The sequence below is a fragment of the Jaculus jaculus genome, chromosome 4 (genome assembly GCF_020740685.1).
Source record: "Jaculus jaculus isolate mJacJac1 chromosome 4, mJacJac1.mat.Y.cur, whole genome shotgun sequence".
NCBI classification, from domain to species: domain Eukaryota; kingdom Metazoa; phylum Chordata; class Mammalia; order Rodentia; family Dipodidae; genus Jaculus; species Jaculus jaculus.
The window spans coordinates 112,375,294-112,390,549 of record NC_059105.1 but is presented as its reverse complement, the minus strand read 5'-3'; the positions used below and the strand labels follow the sequence as shown (position 1 = coordinate 112,390,549).

Here is a 15,256-nt window from a genome sequence, read left to right as displayed (position 1 = left end):
ATCATGCTCAATTCCCCAGTCTACAATATTTATAAAATGCCAGACCACAAGATCTCATTTGAAAATTGCACATGTGTGCAGAGGAGGCCCAGGGGTAAGAGACACAAAGTTACTAATAATGGCCAAATCCGGCTAATGAATTTAAGGGAAATTTTCATCTTCCATTTGCTTTTTCATCATTTAATTGTTTATTCAGTAGCCCTTCACTAATATAGATAGGTGGTTTGGGATAAAACTCAGCTAATCTGGTCAAAATACATTGTTTGGCAGGATCCAAGATACAATTGATTTGTAATGTCACTGGCCAGTTGACCGACCTTGTCTATTGGAAGTGGAATGGGTCAGAAATTGATGATCCTATACTGGTAGAAGACTATCAGTTGTGAGTATGGTAATCAATTTTGATATTAAGTTCTATGTCAAAAATTTATACAATATTTATTTTTTTTTGCTTTGTGATTTCTTTTATTTATTATATTTAGAAAGTTTTCCCGGGCTGGAGAGATGGCTTAGTGGTTAAGCGATTGCCTGTGAAGCCGAAGGACCCCGGTTCGAGGCTCAATTCTCCAGGACCCACGTTAGCCAGATGCACAAGGGGGCGCACGCGTCTGGAGTTCGTTTGCAGTGGCTGGAAGCCCTGGCGCACCCATTCTCTCTCTCTCTCTCTCTTTACCTATCTGCCTCTTTCTCTCTGTGTCACTCTCAAATAAATAAATAAAAATGAACAACAACAAAATTTTTTTTTAAAAAAAGAAAGTTTTCCCTCACAAAGACAGAAGAAAAATATTCACCTAAAATATTCCTTCCAGCATTCTTGCTAGAAGAATGAAATGTATAGTAAGAAAAAAAAGACAAAATATGTCTATACATTGAGTAATTTATAATTGGCCAGAGTAGTGAAGGAGTAGCATCCTATGTGTTTTATTTTAATATATTTATTTATTTGCAAGGAGAGAGAGAGAGAGGGAGAGGGAGAGGGAGAGGGAGAGAGAAGAGAGACAGACAGCAAGAGAATGGACATGCCAGGGCCCGTAGCCACTGCAAATGAACTCGAGACGCATGTGCCCCTAGTGAACCTGGCTTAGGTGGGTCCTGGGGAATCAAACCTGCATCCTTTGGCTTCACAGGCAAATGCCTTAACCGCTAAGGCATTTCTCCAGACCTTATGTGCTATTTTTTTTATTTTCACAATTTTTATTAACATTTTCTATGATTATAAAAAATATACCATGGTAAAACCCTCCCCGCCCCACACTTTCCACTTTGAAATTCCATTCTCCATCATATTACCTCCCCATCTCAATCATTGTAGTTACATATATACAATACCAACCTATTAAGTACCCTCCTCCGTTCCTTTCTCTTCCCTTTATGTCTCCTTTTTAACTTACTGGGCCTCTGCTACTAAGTATTTTCCTTCTCACACAGAAGCTCAATAATCTGTATCTAGGATCCACATATGAGGGAGAACATGTGGTGCTTGGCTTTCTGGGCCTGGGTTACCTCAATTAGTATAATCCTTTCCAGATCCATCCATTTTTCTGCAAATTTCATAACTTCAATTTTCTTTACCACTGAGTAGAACTCCATTGTATAAATGTGCCACATCTTCATTATCCACTCATCAGTTGAGGGACATATAGGCTGGTTCCATTCCCCAGCTATTATAAATTGAGAAGCAATAAACATGGTTGAGCATGTACTTCTAAGGAAATGAGATGAGTCCTTAGGATATATGCCTAGGGGTGCTATAGCTGGGTCATATGGTAGATCAATCTTGAGCTGTTTTAGGAACCTCCACACTGATTTCCCCACTGGCTGGACCAGATTGCATTCCCACCAGCAGTGTAGAAGGGTTCCTCTTTTTCCACATCCCCGCAAGCATTTATGATCATTTGTTTTCATGATGGTAGCCAATCTGACAGGAGTGAGATCGAATCTCAATGTAGTTTTAATGTGCATTTCCCTGATGACTAGTGACGTAGAACATTTTTTAGATGCTTGTATGCCATTCATATTTCTTCCTTTGAGAATACTCTATTTAGCTCCATAGCCCATTTTTTGAATGGCTTGTTTGATTCCTTATTATTTAACTTTTTGAGTTCTTTGTATATCCTAGATATTATTCCTCTATCAGATATATAGCTGGCGAGGATTTTTTCCCATTCTGTAGGTTGCCTCTTTGCTTTTTTCACTGTGTCCTTTGCAGTGCAAAATCTTTGTAATTTCATGAGGTCCCAGTGATTAATCTGTGCTTTTAGAGCCTGAGCAATTGGGGTTGTATTCAGAAAGTCTTTGCCAAGACCAACATGTTGAAGGGTTTCCCCTAATTTTTCCTCTAGCAGTTTCAGAGTTTCCTGTCTGATGTTAAGGTCTTTAATCCATTTAGACTTAATTCTTGTGCATGGAGAGAGAGAAGAATCTATTTTCATCCTTCTACAGATATATATCCAGTTTTCCCAAGACCATTTGCTGAAGAGGCTGTCTTTTCTCCAATGAGTATTTTTGGCATTTTTATTGAATATCAGGAGGCTATAGCTACCTGGACTTACATCTGGGTCCTCTATTCTGTTCCACTGATCTACATGTCTGTTTTTGTGCCAGTACCATGCTGTTATTGTTACTATGGCTCTGTAATATAGGTTAAAATCAGGTATGGTGATACTACCAGCTGTATTTTTGTTGCTCAGTATTATTTTAGATATTCGAGATTTTTTGTGTTTTCAAATGAATTTTTGGATTGTTTTTCTATTTCCATGAAGAATGCCTAGGAATTTTGATAGGGATTGCATTAAATGTGTAGGTTGCTTTTTTTTTTTTTATTTATTTCTTTGAGAGAGACAGACACAGAGAGAAAGACAGATAGAGGGAGAGAGAGAGAGAATGGGCGTGCCAGGGCTTCCAGCCTCTGCAAACGAACTCCAGACGCGTGCGCCCCCTTGTGCATCTGGCTAACGTGGGACCTGGGGAACCGAGCCTCGAACTGGGGTCCTTAGGCTTCACAGGCAAGCGCTTAACCGCTACGCCATCTCTCCAGCCCTGTAGGTTGCTTTGGTAAGATTGCCATTTTCACAATATTGGTTCTTCCAATCCAGGAACAAGGGCTGTTTCTCCACTTTCTAGTGTCTTCTGTAATTTCTCGCTTGAGTGTTTTAAAGTTCTCATTGTAGAGATTCTTTACTTCCTTGGTTAGGTTTATTCCAAGGTACTTTATTTATTTATTTTTTTTGATGCAATTGTGAATGGGACTGATTCTCTGATTTCATCCTCTGTGTGTTTGTTGTTAGATAATATGAAGGCTACTGATTTCTGTGTATTTATTTTGTATCCTGCTACATGGCTATAGATTTTATCAGCTCTAACAGTTTGCTAGTAGAGTCTTTAGGGTCCTTTATGTACAGAATCATGTCATCTGCAAATAATGATAACTTGGTCTCTTCCTTTCCAATTTGTATCCCTTTTATGTGTGTCTCTTGCCTTACTGCTATGGCTAATACTTCCAAAACTATATTAAATAAAAGTGGGGACAGTGGACACCCTTGTGTTGTTGCTGATTTTAGTGGAAAAGCTTCCAGTTTTTCCCCATTTAGTAATATGTGGACTGTAGGCTTGTCATAAATAGCTTTATTATATTGAGATATGTTCCTTCTATTCCCAGTCTCTGTAGGACTTTTATCATGAAGGGATGTTGGATTTTGTCGAATGTTGGACTGAAGTCTACTTTGTCAGATATTAGGATAGCAACCCCTGCTTGTTTTCTAGGCCCATTTGCTTGAAACACAATTTTCCAACTTTTCACGTTAAGAGAATGTCTATCCTTTGTAGAATGGTGAGTTTCTTGGAGACAACAAATTGAACCCAGTCTGCAAACCTATGTCTTTTGGTTGGGGCATTGAGGCCGTTGATATTAAGAGATATTATTGAGGGCTGGAGAGATGGCTTAGCGGTTAAACACTTGCCTGTGAAGCCTAAGGACCCTGGTTCGAGGCTCGATTCCCCAGGACCCATGTTAGCCAGATGCACAAGGGCATGCACGCGTCTGGAGTTCGTTTGCAGTGGTTGGAGGCCCTGGCGTGCCCATTCTCTCTCTCTCTCTCTCTCTCTCTCTCTCTCTCTCTCTCTCTGCCTCTTTCTCTCTTAGTCTGTCACTCTCAAATAAATAAAAATAAACAAAAAAAGAGATATTATTGAAAGGTGTGTATTTATATTTGCCTTTTTTTTGTGGTTTGGGTTCTACCTTTGCTCTCTTGAGTTAACTAGTATTTGAGTTTTGCTTGTTTTTTTTTCCAGGTTCCTTATATGTGTGCTTTTCCTTTTGTTCAGCATGGAGGATTCTATCAAGTATTTTCTGTAGAGCTGGTTTTGTCTTCAAATACTCCTTTAACCTGCTTTTGTCATGGAATGTCTTTATTTCTCTGTCTCTTTGAATGGATAGCTTTGCAGGATAAAGTAACCTTGGTTGACAGTTGTTATCTTTCAGATCTTGGAATATATCACTCCAAGCCCTTCTGGCTTTTAAAGTTTGTGTTGAATAATCTACTGTGATCCTGATGGGCTTGCCTTTGTAGGTAACTTGATTTTTCTCTCTAACTGCTTTCAATATTTTTTCTTGGTTTTGTGTATTTTGTAGTTTGATTATGATATGGTGAGGAGAGGTTCTTTCCAGGTTTTGTCTGGCTGGGATTCTAAAGGCTTCCTGTATCTGCATTGGCACCTCCTTCCCAATTTGGGGGAGGTTTTCTTCTATGATTTTGTTGAAGACGCCTACTATGCCTTTGGAGTGGAATTCTTCTCCTTCTACTATGCCCTGAATTCTTATATTTGATCTTTTCATAGTGTCCCAAATATCTTGAAATTCCCACTCATACATTTCTATAAGTTTGTCTTTCTCTTTGTTGGACTGTATTAGATCTGCCACCTGGTCTTCTAGCTTAGATATCCTGTCTTCTCCTTCATCCATTCTACTGGTGAGATTTTCTACAGAGTTTTTTATTTCATTAACTGTGTTCTTCATTGCTAGTAATTCTGACTGGGTTTTCTTCATTGTTTTTTTTTTTTCCTTATTTATGTCTTATATTGCCTTCTTTATTTCATTAAATTGGTTTCCTGTGTCTTTTTTTATTCCTTTGATTTCCTCTTTGATTTCTTCTTTGATTCCTTTGATTTGTTCGTTGACTTCTTTGAACATATTTATAATCATTCTTTTGAAATCTTTCTCAGGCATTTCCTCTAACTTCTTCTCACTGGAGGTCATTTATGATGCATTAATACTTTTAGGTGGATTTATATTGTCTTGCTTTTAGGTGTTTCTTGTGTTATAATGCATATATTTTTGCATCTTGGATTAAGTTAATGCTTGGATTTCCTAGCTAGCTTGGTATTCTTAGCTGTATCAATTGATTTGATGTTATATATCTTCAGGGTAGGAGCTTAAGGTGTTAGGTGTGGCTCTTAAGACTCTCAGAGTATCTACAAAGGTGTTCTTAGGGGTTGCATTTCCCTGCTATGGGAGTATTCTAGTAGGCTGAGTGGAATAAAATACAGGTAGATTCTAAAATTTAACTAAACACTGTACATATTCAATCAAAATCAGCACCCAGTCTTTATGTAAGAGTAGTTATTATAACAACCAGATCCTCTATCAACAAAGAGGTTAAGATGTCTGCTCTGTTGAGGGATCCAGGTCATCTTGTGACCAAGTGAGACCCTTTCCTGGTGCAATCCCAGTTACCTTGGATGATTTTGATCTCAGTCAAGTTGCTGGCTAGGTCGTTGGGCTGCTGTTCTGATTTCTGGAGCTTGGCATGGGCTTTTCCTGTGGGGCAAACTGAACCTGGCAAATGTTGCCCTGTATTACGGCACCCCCGCTGCTGGAACTGCTACTGCTGCTGGTGAAGCTGCCACTGCTGGGTCTGTTGCTGCTGCTGCTGAAGCTGCTGCTGCTGAAGCTGCTGCTGCTGGATCCACTGCTGCTGCTGCTGGTGCTGCCACTGAAGCTGCTGCTGCTGGATCTGCTGCTGTTGCCTCTGAAGCTGTTTCTGCTGGATCTGCTACTGCTGCTGCTACTGGATCCACTGCTGTTGGAGCCACTGTTGCTGGTGCCGGATCCGCTGATGTTGCAGCGGGACTCTGCTCCTGCTTGGGTCCCGTTCTTGGCTCATGTTGGTGTGGCTGGGTCCAGGGACTGCTGCTCTGTTTGCTGGAGCTGGGCACAGGCAGTGGGGGAGGGGAGGGAGCCGCAGCTGCTCTAGTTCTCTTGCTGTTCCACGTGTTCTTCTACCTTGTGATCTGCTCCTCCGTTGTTCACTGCCGCTCTCCCTTCACGTTTCTTGAGTTGCGGAGAGCGCGGTGTGAGTGGGAGATCCCTGCACCTGGCTTTTCCTGTGGCTCCAGCCGAGCCTAGTGGCTTTCTGGTGCTCTGCTGCCACTGCCGTGGTTGGGGTCCTGCTGGGGCTGCTTTTGGCTCCGGATGCCCTGGATCTTTTCTACTTCTCTGCTGCTGTTTCAATTTCCTAATACACCTCACTTTTTAGTAAAAGTGTGTATTTTGCTGAGTTTTTTTGGTCTTTTTCCCCCCTAAGCTGCTTTGGCGTGGTACCTATGCTGGCATCTTAACTGGAAGTCTGCTCTTATACAATATTTAATCTCATATTGAGGACTGGTTGTCAGGTCACTATTGCCCCATTCTTCCCATTCTGCGATTTGCTGAGTAAGCTGGGCAACATTTGTAAGAGCTTATATATTTACAGTAAAAATTCATGTTACTGATAAAATTCTGAGTCAGTTAGAAGCCTTTTTCTGACATTTTGTCATGCATTGCTGCAACATTTTAATTAATTACATGTTTTTAAGCAGTTTATAAGACTTCTTAAAGCAGGTAAAGATTCAGGTGCTCTGTTAAGTCTGTACTAAGGGTCTCCTGGATTCCTGTTGCTCCTCCTTTTCTTCCCATTCTGCAAAACTTGTTGTCATCTGCCCTGTCGCTTTTGTTTGACTCATGCTTCTCCATGTCCAGTGGAGGACAGAATACTTAAGTCTGTATTTTTCTTCTGCGAAGTTAGAAATTTCGACTTGATTCTTTGTGCTACTTGGCATTACTGGCAGTGGTGGTGGGACTACACTAGTTCACACTGGTCTTTGCAACAGGCTGACTGCCATGCCAGTTCCTGGGGAAGACATTTATTCCAGTTGCAATTTATGTTATATGTAAAGAAATAAACAAGGCATCTATGTCTTATTCATAGTTGGTGCATCTTGTATATTCAACTTCATTTATTCTCCCCATTTCTCTTTTGAACAGTGTGGAAAATCCTTTGGCCATAAAGAGGAGTACACTTATCACAACACTTAATATTTCAGAAGTCAAACATCAATTTTATCTGTTTCCATTTATCTGTTTTGTCAAGAATACAAACAATTTAGAAGCAGCATATATCCAATTAATAGAACCAGGTAAGTAATGAGGTTTTTTATTGAACTTTAATTTTTGTTACTAATTGTAATGGCTTTTGTGACCTTGAGGTTTCCAAGGTTATTTCCTTTGCCTAGAATACCCTCTCCTGTCTTTAACTGGGCACTTCTTGGCTAAAATTTGTTCTTATACCTTTTCTGCCCTGATACTTGTCCTAATTTTGATTCTTATACTTTATGTCCTCAGTATGCTTTTTATTTTATTTTATTTTTTACTGTGTGTATTTTGTATTATGCTGTTTAAGTGGAAACTTAAAGAATGCCCTTACTTTTATTGACTATCTATGCTACATTGTCAGTAGTATCTATCTAGTACACCCATATATATGAGTACTAATAATAATGAATCAGCTAATATGACCTGAGTATAAGGTTATTCCCAAATAAGCTTTCTCTACAAAGAAAATATGCAAATTGCTATGTTCAATGTTTTAATTCTTTTTGGCTCTAATATTTTCCTCTTCTTCTGTATTATAGTTCCTGATTTCAAGAATTACCTGATTGGGATATTTGTCACTTTAACAGTTGTGATTATGTGCTCCATTTTTGTTTATAAGATCTTCAAGGTTGACCTTGTACTTTGGTACAGAGATTCTTGCTTTGGTTTTCTCCCCTCAGAAGGTATGATTTTGTGTTCTGTATTTTCTCTGAACATGTATAAGAGTATTTTTTACTGAAGGTTTTCAGTGATCAATATTGGCAACTATTTTTATGCACAGGTGTAGTTTCATAATGGACTAGGCTCAGTGCCATTGTTTCCTAGGTGACTCCCTTAGCATCCATGTTGGCAGGATACACAAAGGCTTATAGCATCTGCCTACAAATTACTCAGAATCCTTTATTGGGGACATGTTCTGTGATGAGCAGGACACAGATCCCTCCATAAACTACTTTCAAATGGAAGAAATGAATACATTTTTTATACATCAGAAAGGAATTATTTTATTTTGATAATTTCACAATAATGTATAACAAGAAGAATGAATAGAATTTAGGTTTTAGAGGTTTGGGGAAGAAGGTAATAAAAAGGTGATAAGGATATTTTCATATTGAATGTACTGAGTAGTGATTCAATGGAAGATAATCATAATTTTAAAATATTTTTTGTTCATTTTTATTTATTTATTTGAGAGTGGTAGAGAGAGAAACAGATAGACAGACAGAGAGAGAATGGGTGTGCCAGGGCTTCTAGCCACTGAAAATGAACTCCAGACGTGTGCACCCCCTTGTGCATCAGGCTAACGTGGGTCCTGGGTTAATTGAGCCTCGAACCGTGGTCCTTAGGCTTCACAGGCAAGCGCTTAACTGCTAAGCCATCTCTCCAGCCTGATAATCATAATTTTATAATAAAATACAATAAATAGACTTCAGGAGATGAGGACTTTAGGAAGGCATTATAGAGAAGGAAAATGAAAGGTTAATGAACTTGAATATGATCAAAGTATCTTATATACATGTGTGAAAATGTCCTAATGAAACCCATTATTTTTCACAATTAATATATGTTAATAAAAACAAGTGTTAAGTCTATAAAATCTCAACATACAGTTTGTTGTAGAAAATTATGATGTAATAACCAGCTTAAGAACTTTCAAAAATAACAAATAAGCTGGGTATGGTGGCGCATGCCTTTAATCCCAGCACTCAGGAGGCAGAGGTAGGAGGATTGCTGTGAGTTCAAGGCCACCCTGAGACTACAGAGTGAATTCCAGGTCAGCCTGGGCTAGAGTGAGACCCTTCCTCAAAAACCACGCCCCCCCCCAAAAAAAACAAATAAAATTATACAAGTAAAGTAAAATGGAAATACAAATTCAAGGAAAAACATGAGCAGTCTAAAATTTGTTATTGGGGCTTGAAAGATGATGTAGCAAATAAGGTATTTGCCTGTAGAGCCAAAAGATCCAGGTTTGTTCCCCAGGACCCACATAAGCCACATGCACAAAGTGGCACATGCATATGGAGTTCATTTGAGTGGCTGGAGGCTCCAGCATGCCCATTTTCTCTCTCTTTATGCCTCTTTCTCTCTCTCATATTAATTAACTAATTAATTAATATTAATTTTTAAAAAATTCTTAATGCTAAAAAAGAGGCTACTAGTACATTTTTAAATTTTTTTAATTTATTTGAGAGAGGGAGTAAGAAGGGGCATGGCGGGGCCTCCAGCCACTGCAAACGAACTCCAGATGCATGCGCCTTGTGCATCTGGTTTACGTGGTTCCTGGGGAATTGAACCAGGGTCCTTTAGCTTTGCAGGCAAATGCCTTAAAAGCTAAGCCATCCCTCCAGTCCAATGCTAATACCCTTTTTTTTTTTTTTTCCGAGGTAGGGTCTCACTGTAGCCCAGGCTGACCTGGAATTCACTATGGAGTCTCAGGGTGGTCTCAAACTCAAGGCGATCCTCCTACCTCTCTGCCTCCCGAGTGCTGGGATTAAAGGCGTGCGCCACCATGCCCGGCTTTGCAAATACATTTTTGAAGGTAATGTCCATGTATATAAAATGTTGTTTTTTAAGTTATATTTTCTACATCGAATAATAGGTTTTTGTTAGTTTATTTTACAATCTGATACATGTTGAATTACAATTTAAATATCTGAGTAATGTTTAAATGTTGATATAAAAGTGTGTGCTAAGGACTGGGGATATGAGTAGGATGGCCTGAGTGGTGAACCCCAGCAGCCACATGTACAAGCCTGACACAGTCGCAATCCCAGCACTCCAATGGTGAGATGGGAGGCAGGCAAAAGAAATCCCTAGAAGCTCATGGCCAGCCAGCCTGGTTTTTGCAGTGGTGAGCAACAAGAGACCCTGCCTCAAACAAGGTGGACGGCAAGGACCGACACACAAGGTTGTCCTCTGATCTCCATATGTAGGCAATGGCATACATGTACCCACATTCACATGTAAGAACACACATGGAGCACATCATACATAAAAATCAACTTCTAAAATGTGTGAGAAGGCACATTATTTATCAAAACTACATTAAATAGCATACAAGAAAAATGAAAATAAAACTTACTACTGTACTAAAGTAAAAAAAAAAAGTATTATAGCTGGGTGTGGTGATGTACACCTTCATTTCCAGCACTTGAGAGGCAGAGGTAGGAGAATTATGGTGAGTTTGAGGCCATACTGAGACTACATAGTGAATTCTAGGTCAGTCTGGTTTACAGTGAGACACTAACTCAAAAAAATATTATAATTTTGATATTGCTCCTTTAATTACACAATTGTACAAAAATATGAATAGTCCATTATGAGATGAATATTTGTGATACTGATTTTATCAAATCTCATATTTTTCCTCTTAGTTCTGAATAAAATACTTTTCTTCTTTTAGCTTCAGATGGAAAGACTTATGATGCCTATATACTGTATCCAAAGACCTTCTGTGACAGACCCATCTCAAATTTAAACATTTTTGTATTTAAACTTTTGCCAGAAGTCTTAGAAAAACAGTTGGGATATAAGCTGTTTATTTATGGAAGGGATGACTGTGTTGGGGAAGGTATGTATATTATGCACAAAAGTTGAAGGTTTGTTATGAAAATAGTTGGGGAGTTTGGAGCCTATCATTCTAGAAAACCATGATAGTATATATTTGACAATTTTAAGAATTTCTTAAAAATGGAGTATGATGATTTTCTCTGATAGTTTGTTAGATCAACACTTAACTGATTTTTATTCTTTTGGTTTACTTAATGACTAGTTAGACCCCATAGTTGCTTAGAAAATGGTAAAATAAATGGGAGTACTATAGATCAAATGATTGAACAAAAAGGTTTTAAATTTTTGATTATTTTGTGAGTTCTATGACTGAACTCATCATTTGTGGACCAGTTTTTTAAGCTGGGCTTTGAAATTAAAAAGTCCTTTCTCTAATTTTAAGCATGACAGGAATAAAATGAATTGGAGGCCAGAATTGGTGGTTCAGAAGAACTTTCTGAGTTGTTGTTCTAGAAAGAACAGTTCCCAGTTTCAGTTTAATGTATTCCTTTGTGCTTCATGTTTTTCAGACACAGTTGAGGTCACTAATGAAAACATACAGAAAAGCAGAAGACTAATTATAATTTTAGTGAGAAACATGGAAAGCTTCAGCTGGCTGGGTCATTCGTCAGAAGAGCAGATAGTCATGTATAATGCTCTCGTTCAGGATGGAATTAAAATTGTCCTGCTTGAATTGGAAAAAATCCAAGACTATGAGAAAATGCCAGAATCTATTAAATTTATTAAACAGAAACATGGGGCCATCCGCTGGTCAGGGGACTTTAAAGAGGAGCCACAGTCTGCAGAGACGAGGTTCTGGAAAAATGTAAGATACCACATGCCAGCCCAGCGGCAGACATCTCTGTCCAAACACCAGTTACTCCCCCCGGATCCTCTGCCAGGCACTAAGGAGAAGCTGCACAGGGAGGTGCACCTGCCTCTTGGGTAACTTGGTGAAGCTGGGCAAGAGTGGTTTTGGGGGCAGTGCCTGCTTTTTCATGGCATGCAGGTCAGGCTGGGCCTCCTGCTGACTCGTACAGACCTAACATGTACTTGTGTAGCTCTGATCCCGAAGGTCTGCAATCAGATTGTTAAGGGAGCAGGACTTGGTGACAGTAGTAGGTCAGGGCAGTTCAGAGCAGAGGGCTTAGGGAGTGACAACGGCTGCTCTCAGAAGGCTCGAACTGACTGGAAGGGCTCTGCGGCTGTGAACTGGAAGGAAAAGACTCACTGGAAATAGCCCCATCAGTGGGTTGTTTCATTAAACTTGAAGCCTAACGGTGGGACCATGGCTGTCTCTGGGGTACATTGGCTCTGGAGGCTTCCATCAGCAGTACTGCCCACAGGGGGCAAGCACAAGCATGGGCACCCAACAGAGGAAGGCAGAAATTTTCATTGGTTTGCCTTTTGGAAATAGAGTCAGTTTCTAAAGAGTAAATTTCATTTCATAGATCTTGACAACTGTACATCACTGGAAAAGGGGTGATCCAGGATTTAATGTCTGCAAAATCACCTTGGTTCTCTGCAGAGGCAGACACACTTTAAAAGTAACAGTTGCAGGAACTGATCCACCTTTGCATCTCTTCATGCTCCCTCCCTTCTGCATTTCAGTTGGTTCCTTGCCTTTTTGGAAAGACAGATTCACATGTCTTCCTCCCTTATTTGCTACAAGCATAGCCTGCTGATGGATATTTCCTTAGAAAATGCTGCTATTACCTCGGCCACTGCAGCTGACTTGAAACACCTCCCATAGGCTCCTCCTGGGCAGAAACTGAAGTCAGAACTGCACTCCTCCACCAGCTTGTTCCCCGCCCCATCCCAACCCTGCCTTCTAGCCGTCCCCTCCCTTCACTGGTGTGACTCCTAGACCCGCCTCTTGGCCTTTAAACCTTCCTCTAGCACACCTCCCGTGCTCCCTCTCCCATCACCTCTGACTAGAATTCTTCCTTGAATTTTCTCCAGCTGAGCATGCCCATTTTCTCTCTCTCTATTTCTCTCTTGCAAATAAATAAATTAAATATTTATTTTAAAAAGAAAATATTGATAAGTCTTTAGAAGAATTAGAACAAATTTGGAAAATCGCAAAGCCAAGTTCTTGTGCCACTTATCAGAGGCCAATTTATGGTTTTAAAGGTTGCATGACTAAAGATGATCAGTTTGTATTTTGAATATCTACTATTATGGGAGAACAAATCCATTTGAAATTTGTCCCCGTAACTAGAACTAGACAAAAAACACAAAGCTTAATATTTTGACTCTCCACTCTCCATCTGTTTTCTCCTGGGTCCAGTTTGACAGTACTGAGTGCTGTCTGGGAGCTACTGTGTAAAAGAACGGCCTCAGTTGTGTTTGCCAGTGCATAGAGGCTGCTGCTAGAAAGTCTGATGGGGATGAGGGTGTGTCATGACCCCAGAGATCTGTTAGTTGCTTTCAAAGTTTAATTTTACCCATGATTTTAGTCTTTCACCTAGCAAATACATTGGCATGCGTTTATATCATGCATCAATCAGAATTAGTGGCTAATTGGCCAGAATAAGAGGAGTAGGAGCAGCAAAGAATTACTGGTGTGGCAACTAGAATGTTGGAAAGGAGAGAGTGGGGGATAAGTCTGTGACAAGAATGACCCCACAGGAATGTAGTAACGCTGTCCATCTCTAGGGCAGGGCCCCAGAGGATGAAGGTCTACATTCCTGGCCCCTGGCGGTGTCCCCAGACTTATCAACCTCCCCTCAAAAAAACACCCTGTTTAAGCCTTTGCTTTCTTGTTTTCCTCAGTAATTAGATTTCACTGTACTTTCTGATGACATTTTCAAAAAGTCAGCCCAGGGTTGAAAATGTTTGCAAATGCAACAATGTTTAGTTCCCAGTGTTTAAAACTGGCTTAGCAGAATTTATTGTTTCCTTTGCCTACCTGTTTTTTTTTTCTTTCTTTTTTTCTTTTTGTTTGTTTGTTTGTTTTTTAGAGGTAGGGTCTCACTTTAGTCCAGACTGACCTGGCATTCACTATGTAGTCTCAGGGTGGCCTCAAACTGACAGTGATCCTCCTACCTCTGCCTCCTGAGTGCTAGGATTAAAAGTGTGCACCACCATGACTGGTTTCTCATGCCTATTTTAATTTTACTTACAATGACAGAAAAGGTATTGAGCCATTTTTTATATTGTTAATAAATTATGTTTATGCTGGTTAATGATGAAGGCATTTTTTAAAAATCTTGTTTATATAATTCGTCAGCAAATGCCAAATACATTTCGTGTCATAAACTATCAAATTCATGTACAGCGTATATTATTAACTGAACTTGTTTTCCAATAAAATTGTTAAAACCCTCTATTGAAAATTTGTTTCTCTGCCTTCCTTTTCCTCAGCTTACACACATGCCCCAGGACATATAGGATGAGGGCTCCTTCTGATGAAGAATTTGGGGGCTCAGGAGGGACCTCCAAAATTATGAATCCCAACATTGGGTCCTTATTTTAATAAAGATTGGTAAAAACAGACTCAAGAAAGATAAATTCTGAATTATGGAGTTCATTTTGGGAGAAATAATAAATTGTGGGGTTAATTTAAGGGAAATTGGGGGTCCAAGAAAAGGCTGGAGCAGAGTCACAAGCGCATGGAAGAGAGGATCTAGGAGCTTATGTAAAGGTATTTACAAGAAACATGCACTTGTGTAGAAGATACGGCTTCCATTCTGAGGTTTGTTTACGAGAAATGGAGGTCTAGGAGGAGGCTAGAGCAGAGCCACAGCTTGTGGAATAGGATCTAAGAGAGATTTAAAGGAAACACACACTCATACGAAAGACACAACATTTACCTTGAGCCTCCCCATGGAAGAAAGTTAAGCAAGTAAGTGGTGATGGATTAAGAATAGAAGAGAGAGGGCTGGAGGGATAGCTTAGCAGTTAAGGCATTTGCCTGTGAAATGAAAGGACCCAGGTTTGTTTCCCCAGGACCCACATAAGCCAGATGCACAAGGTTTCTCATGCATCTGGAGTTCATTTACAGTGGCTTAAGGCCCTGACATACCCATTCTCTCTATCTGCCTCCTTCTCTCGTCTCATCTCCCTCCCTCTCCCTCTCTCTCATAAATAAAATAAATTAAAAAAAAAAAAAAAGAATAGGAGAAAATACCAAAGCACAGAACAGGAAATTCAGATGAGAAATGAGTAGTAAAGAGTTACACCCATGGTTACCCCAAGTTTAGAGAAATTACAGATAGCAGGCCCAGAGTTTAGAGGAAATATCCTCGTGGTAGATATAGAGTGTGGAGGAAATATGCACGTGGTAGACTCAGAACT

At 39.7% G+C, this 15,256-nt stretch overlaps 1 protein-coding gene across 3 annotated transcripts in view; it reads left to right on the top strand.

The window, feature by feature from the left end:
* Il1r1 (interleukin 1 receptor type 1) overlaps positions 1-13,910 on the top strand; it is an 86,741-nt gene extending 72,831 nt beyond the window's left edge. For all 3 annotated transcript variants that reach the window (XM_045147860.1, XM_045147858.1, XM_045147859.1), the window contains 5 exons: positions 271-382; positions 7,301-7,452; positions 7,948-8,091; positions 10,812-10,979; positions 11,488-13,910. In XM_045147860.1, coding sequence (XP_045003795.1) covers positions 271-382; positions 7,301-7,452; positions 7,948-8,091; positions 10,812-10,979; positions 11,488-11,906 — 995 coding nt within the window. In that variant the 3' untranslated portion in view covers positions 11,907-13,910. The remainder of the gene's footprint in view (positions 1-270; positions 383-7,300; positions 7,453-7,947; positions 8,092-10,811; positions 10,980-11,487) is intronic.
* Positions 13,911-15,256: the final 1,346 nt, after the last annotated feature.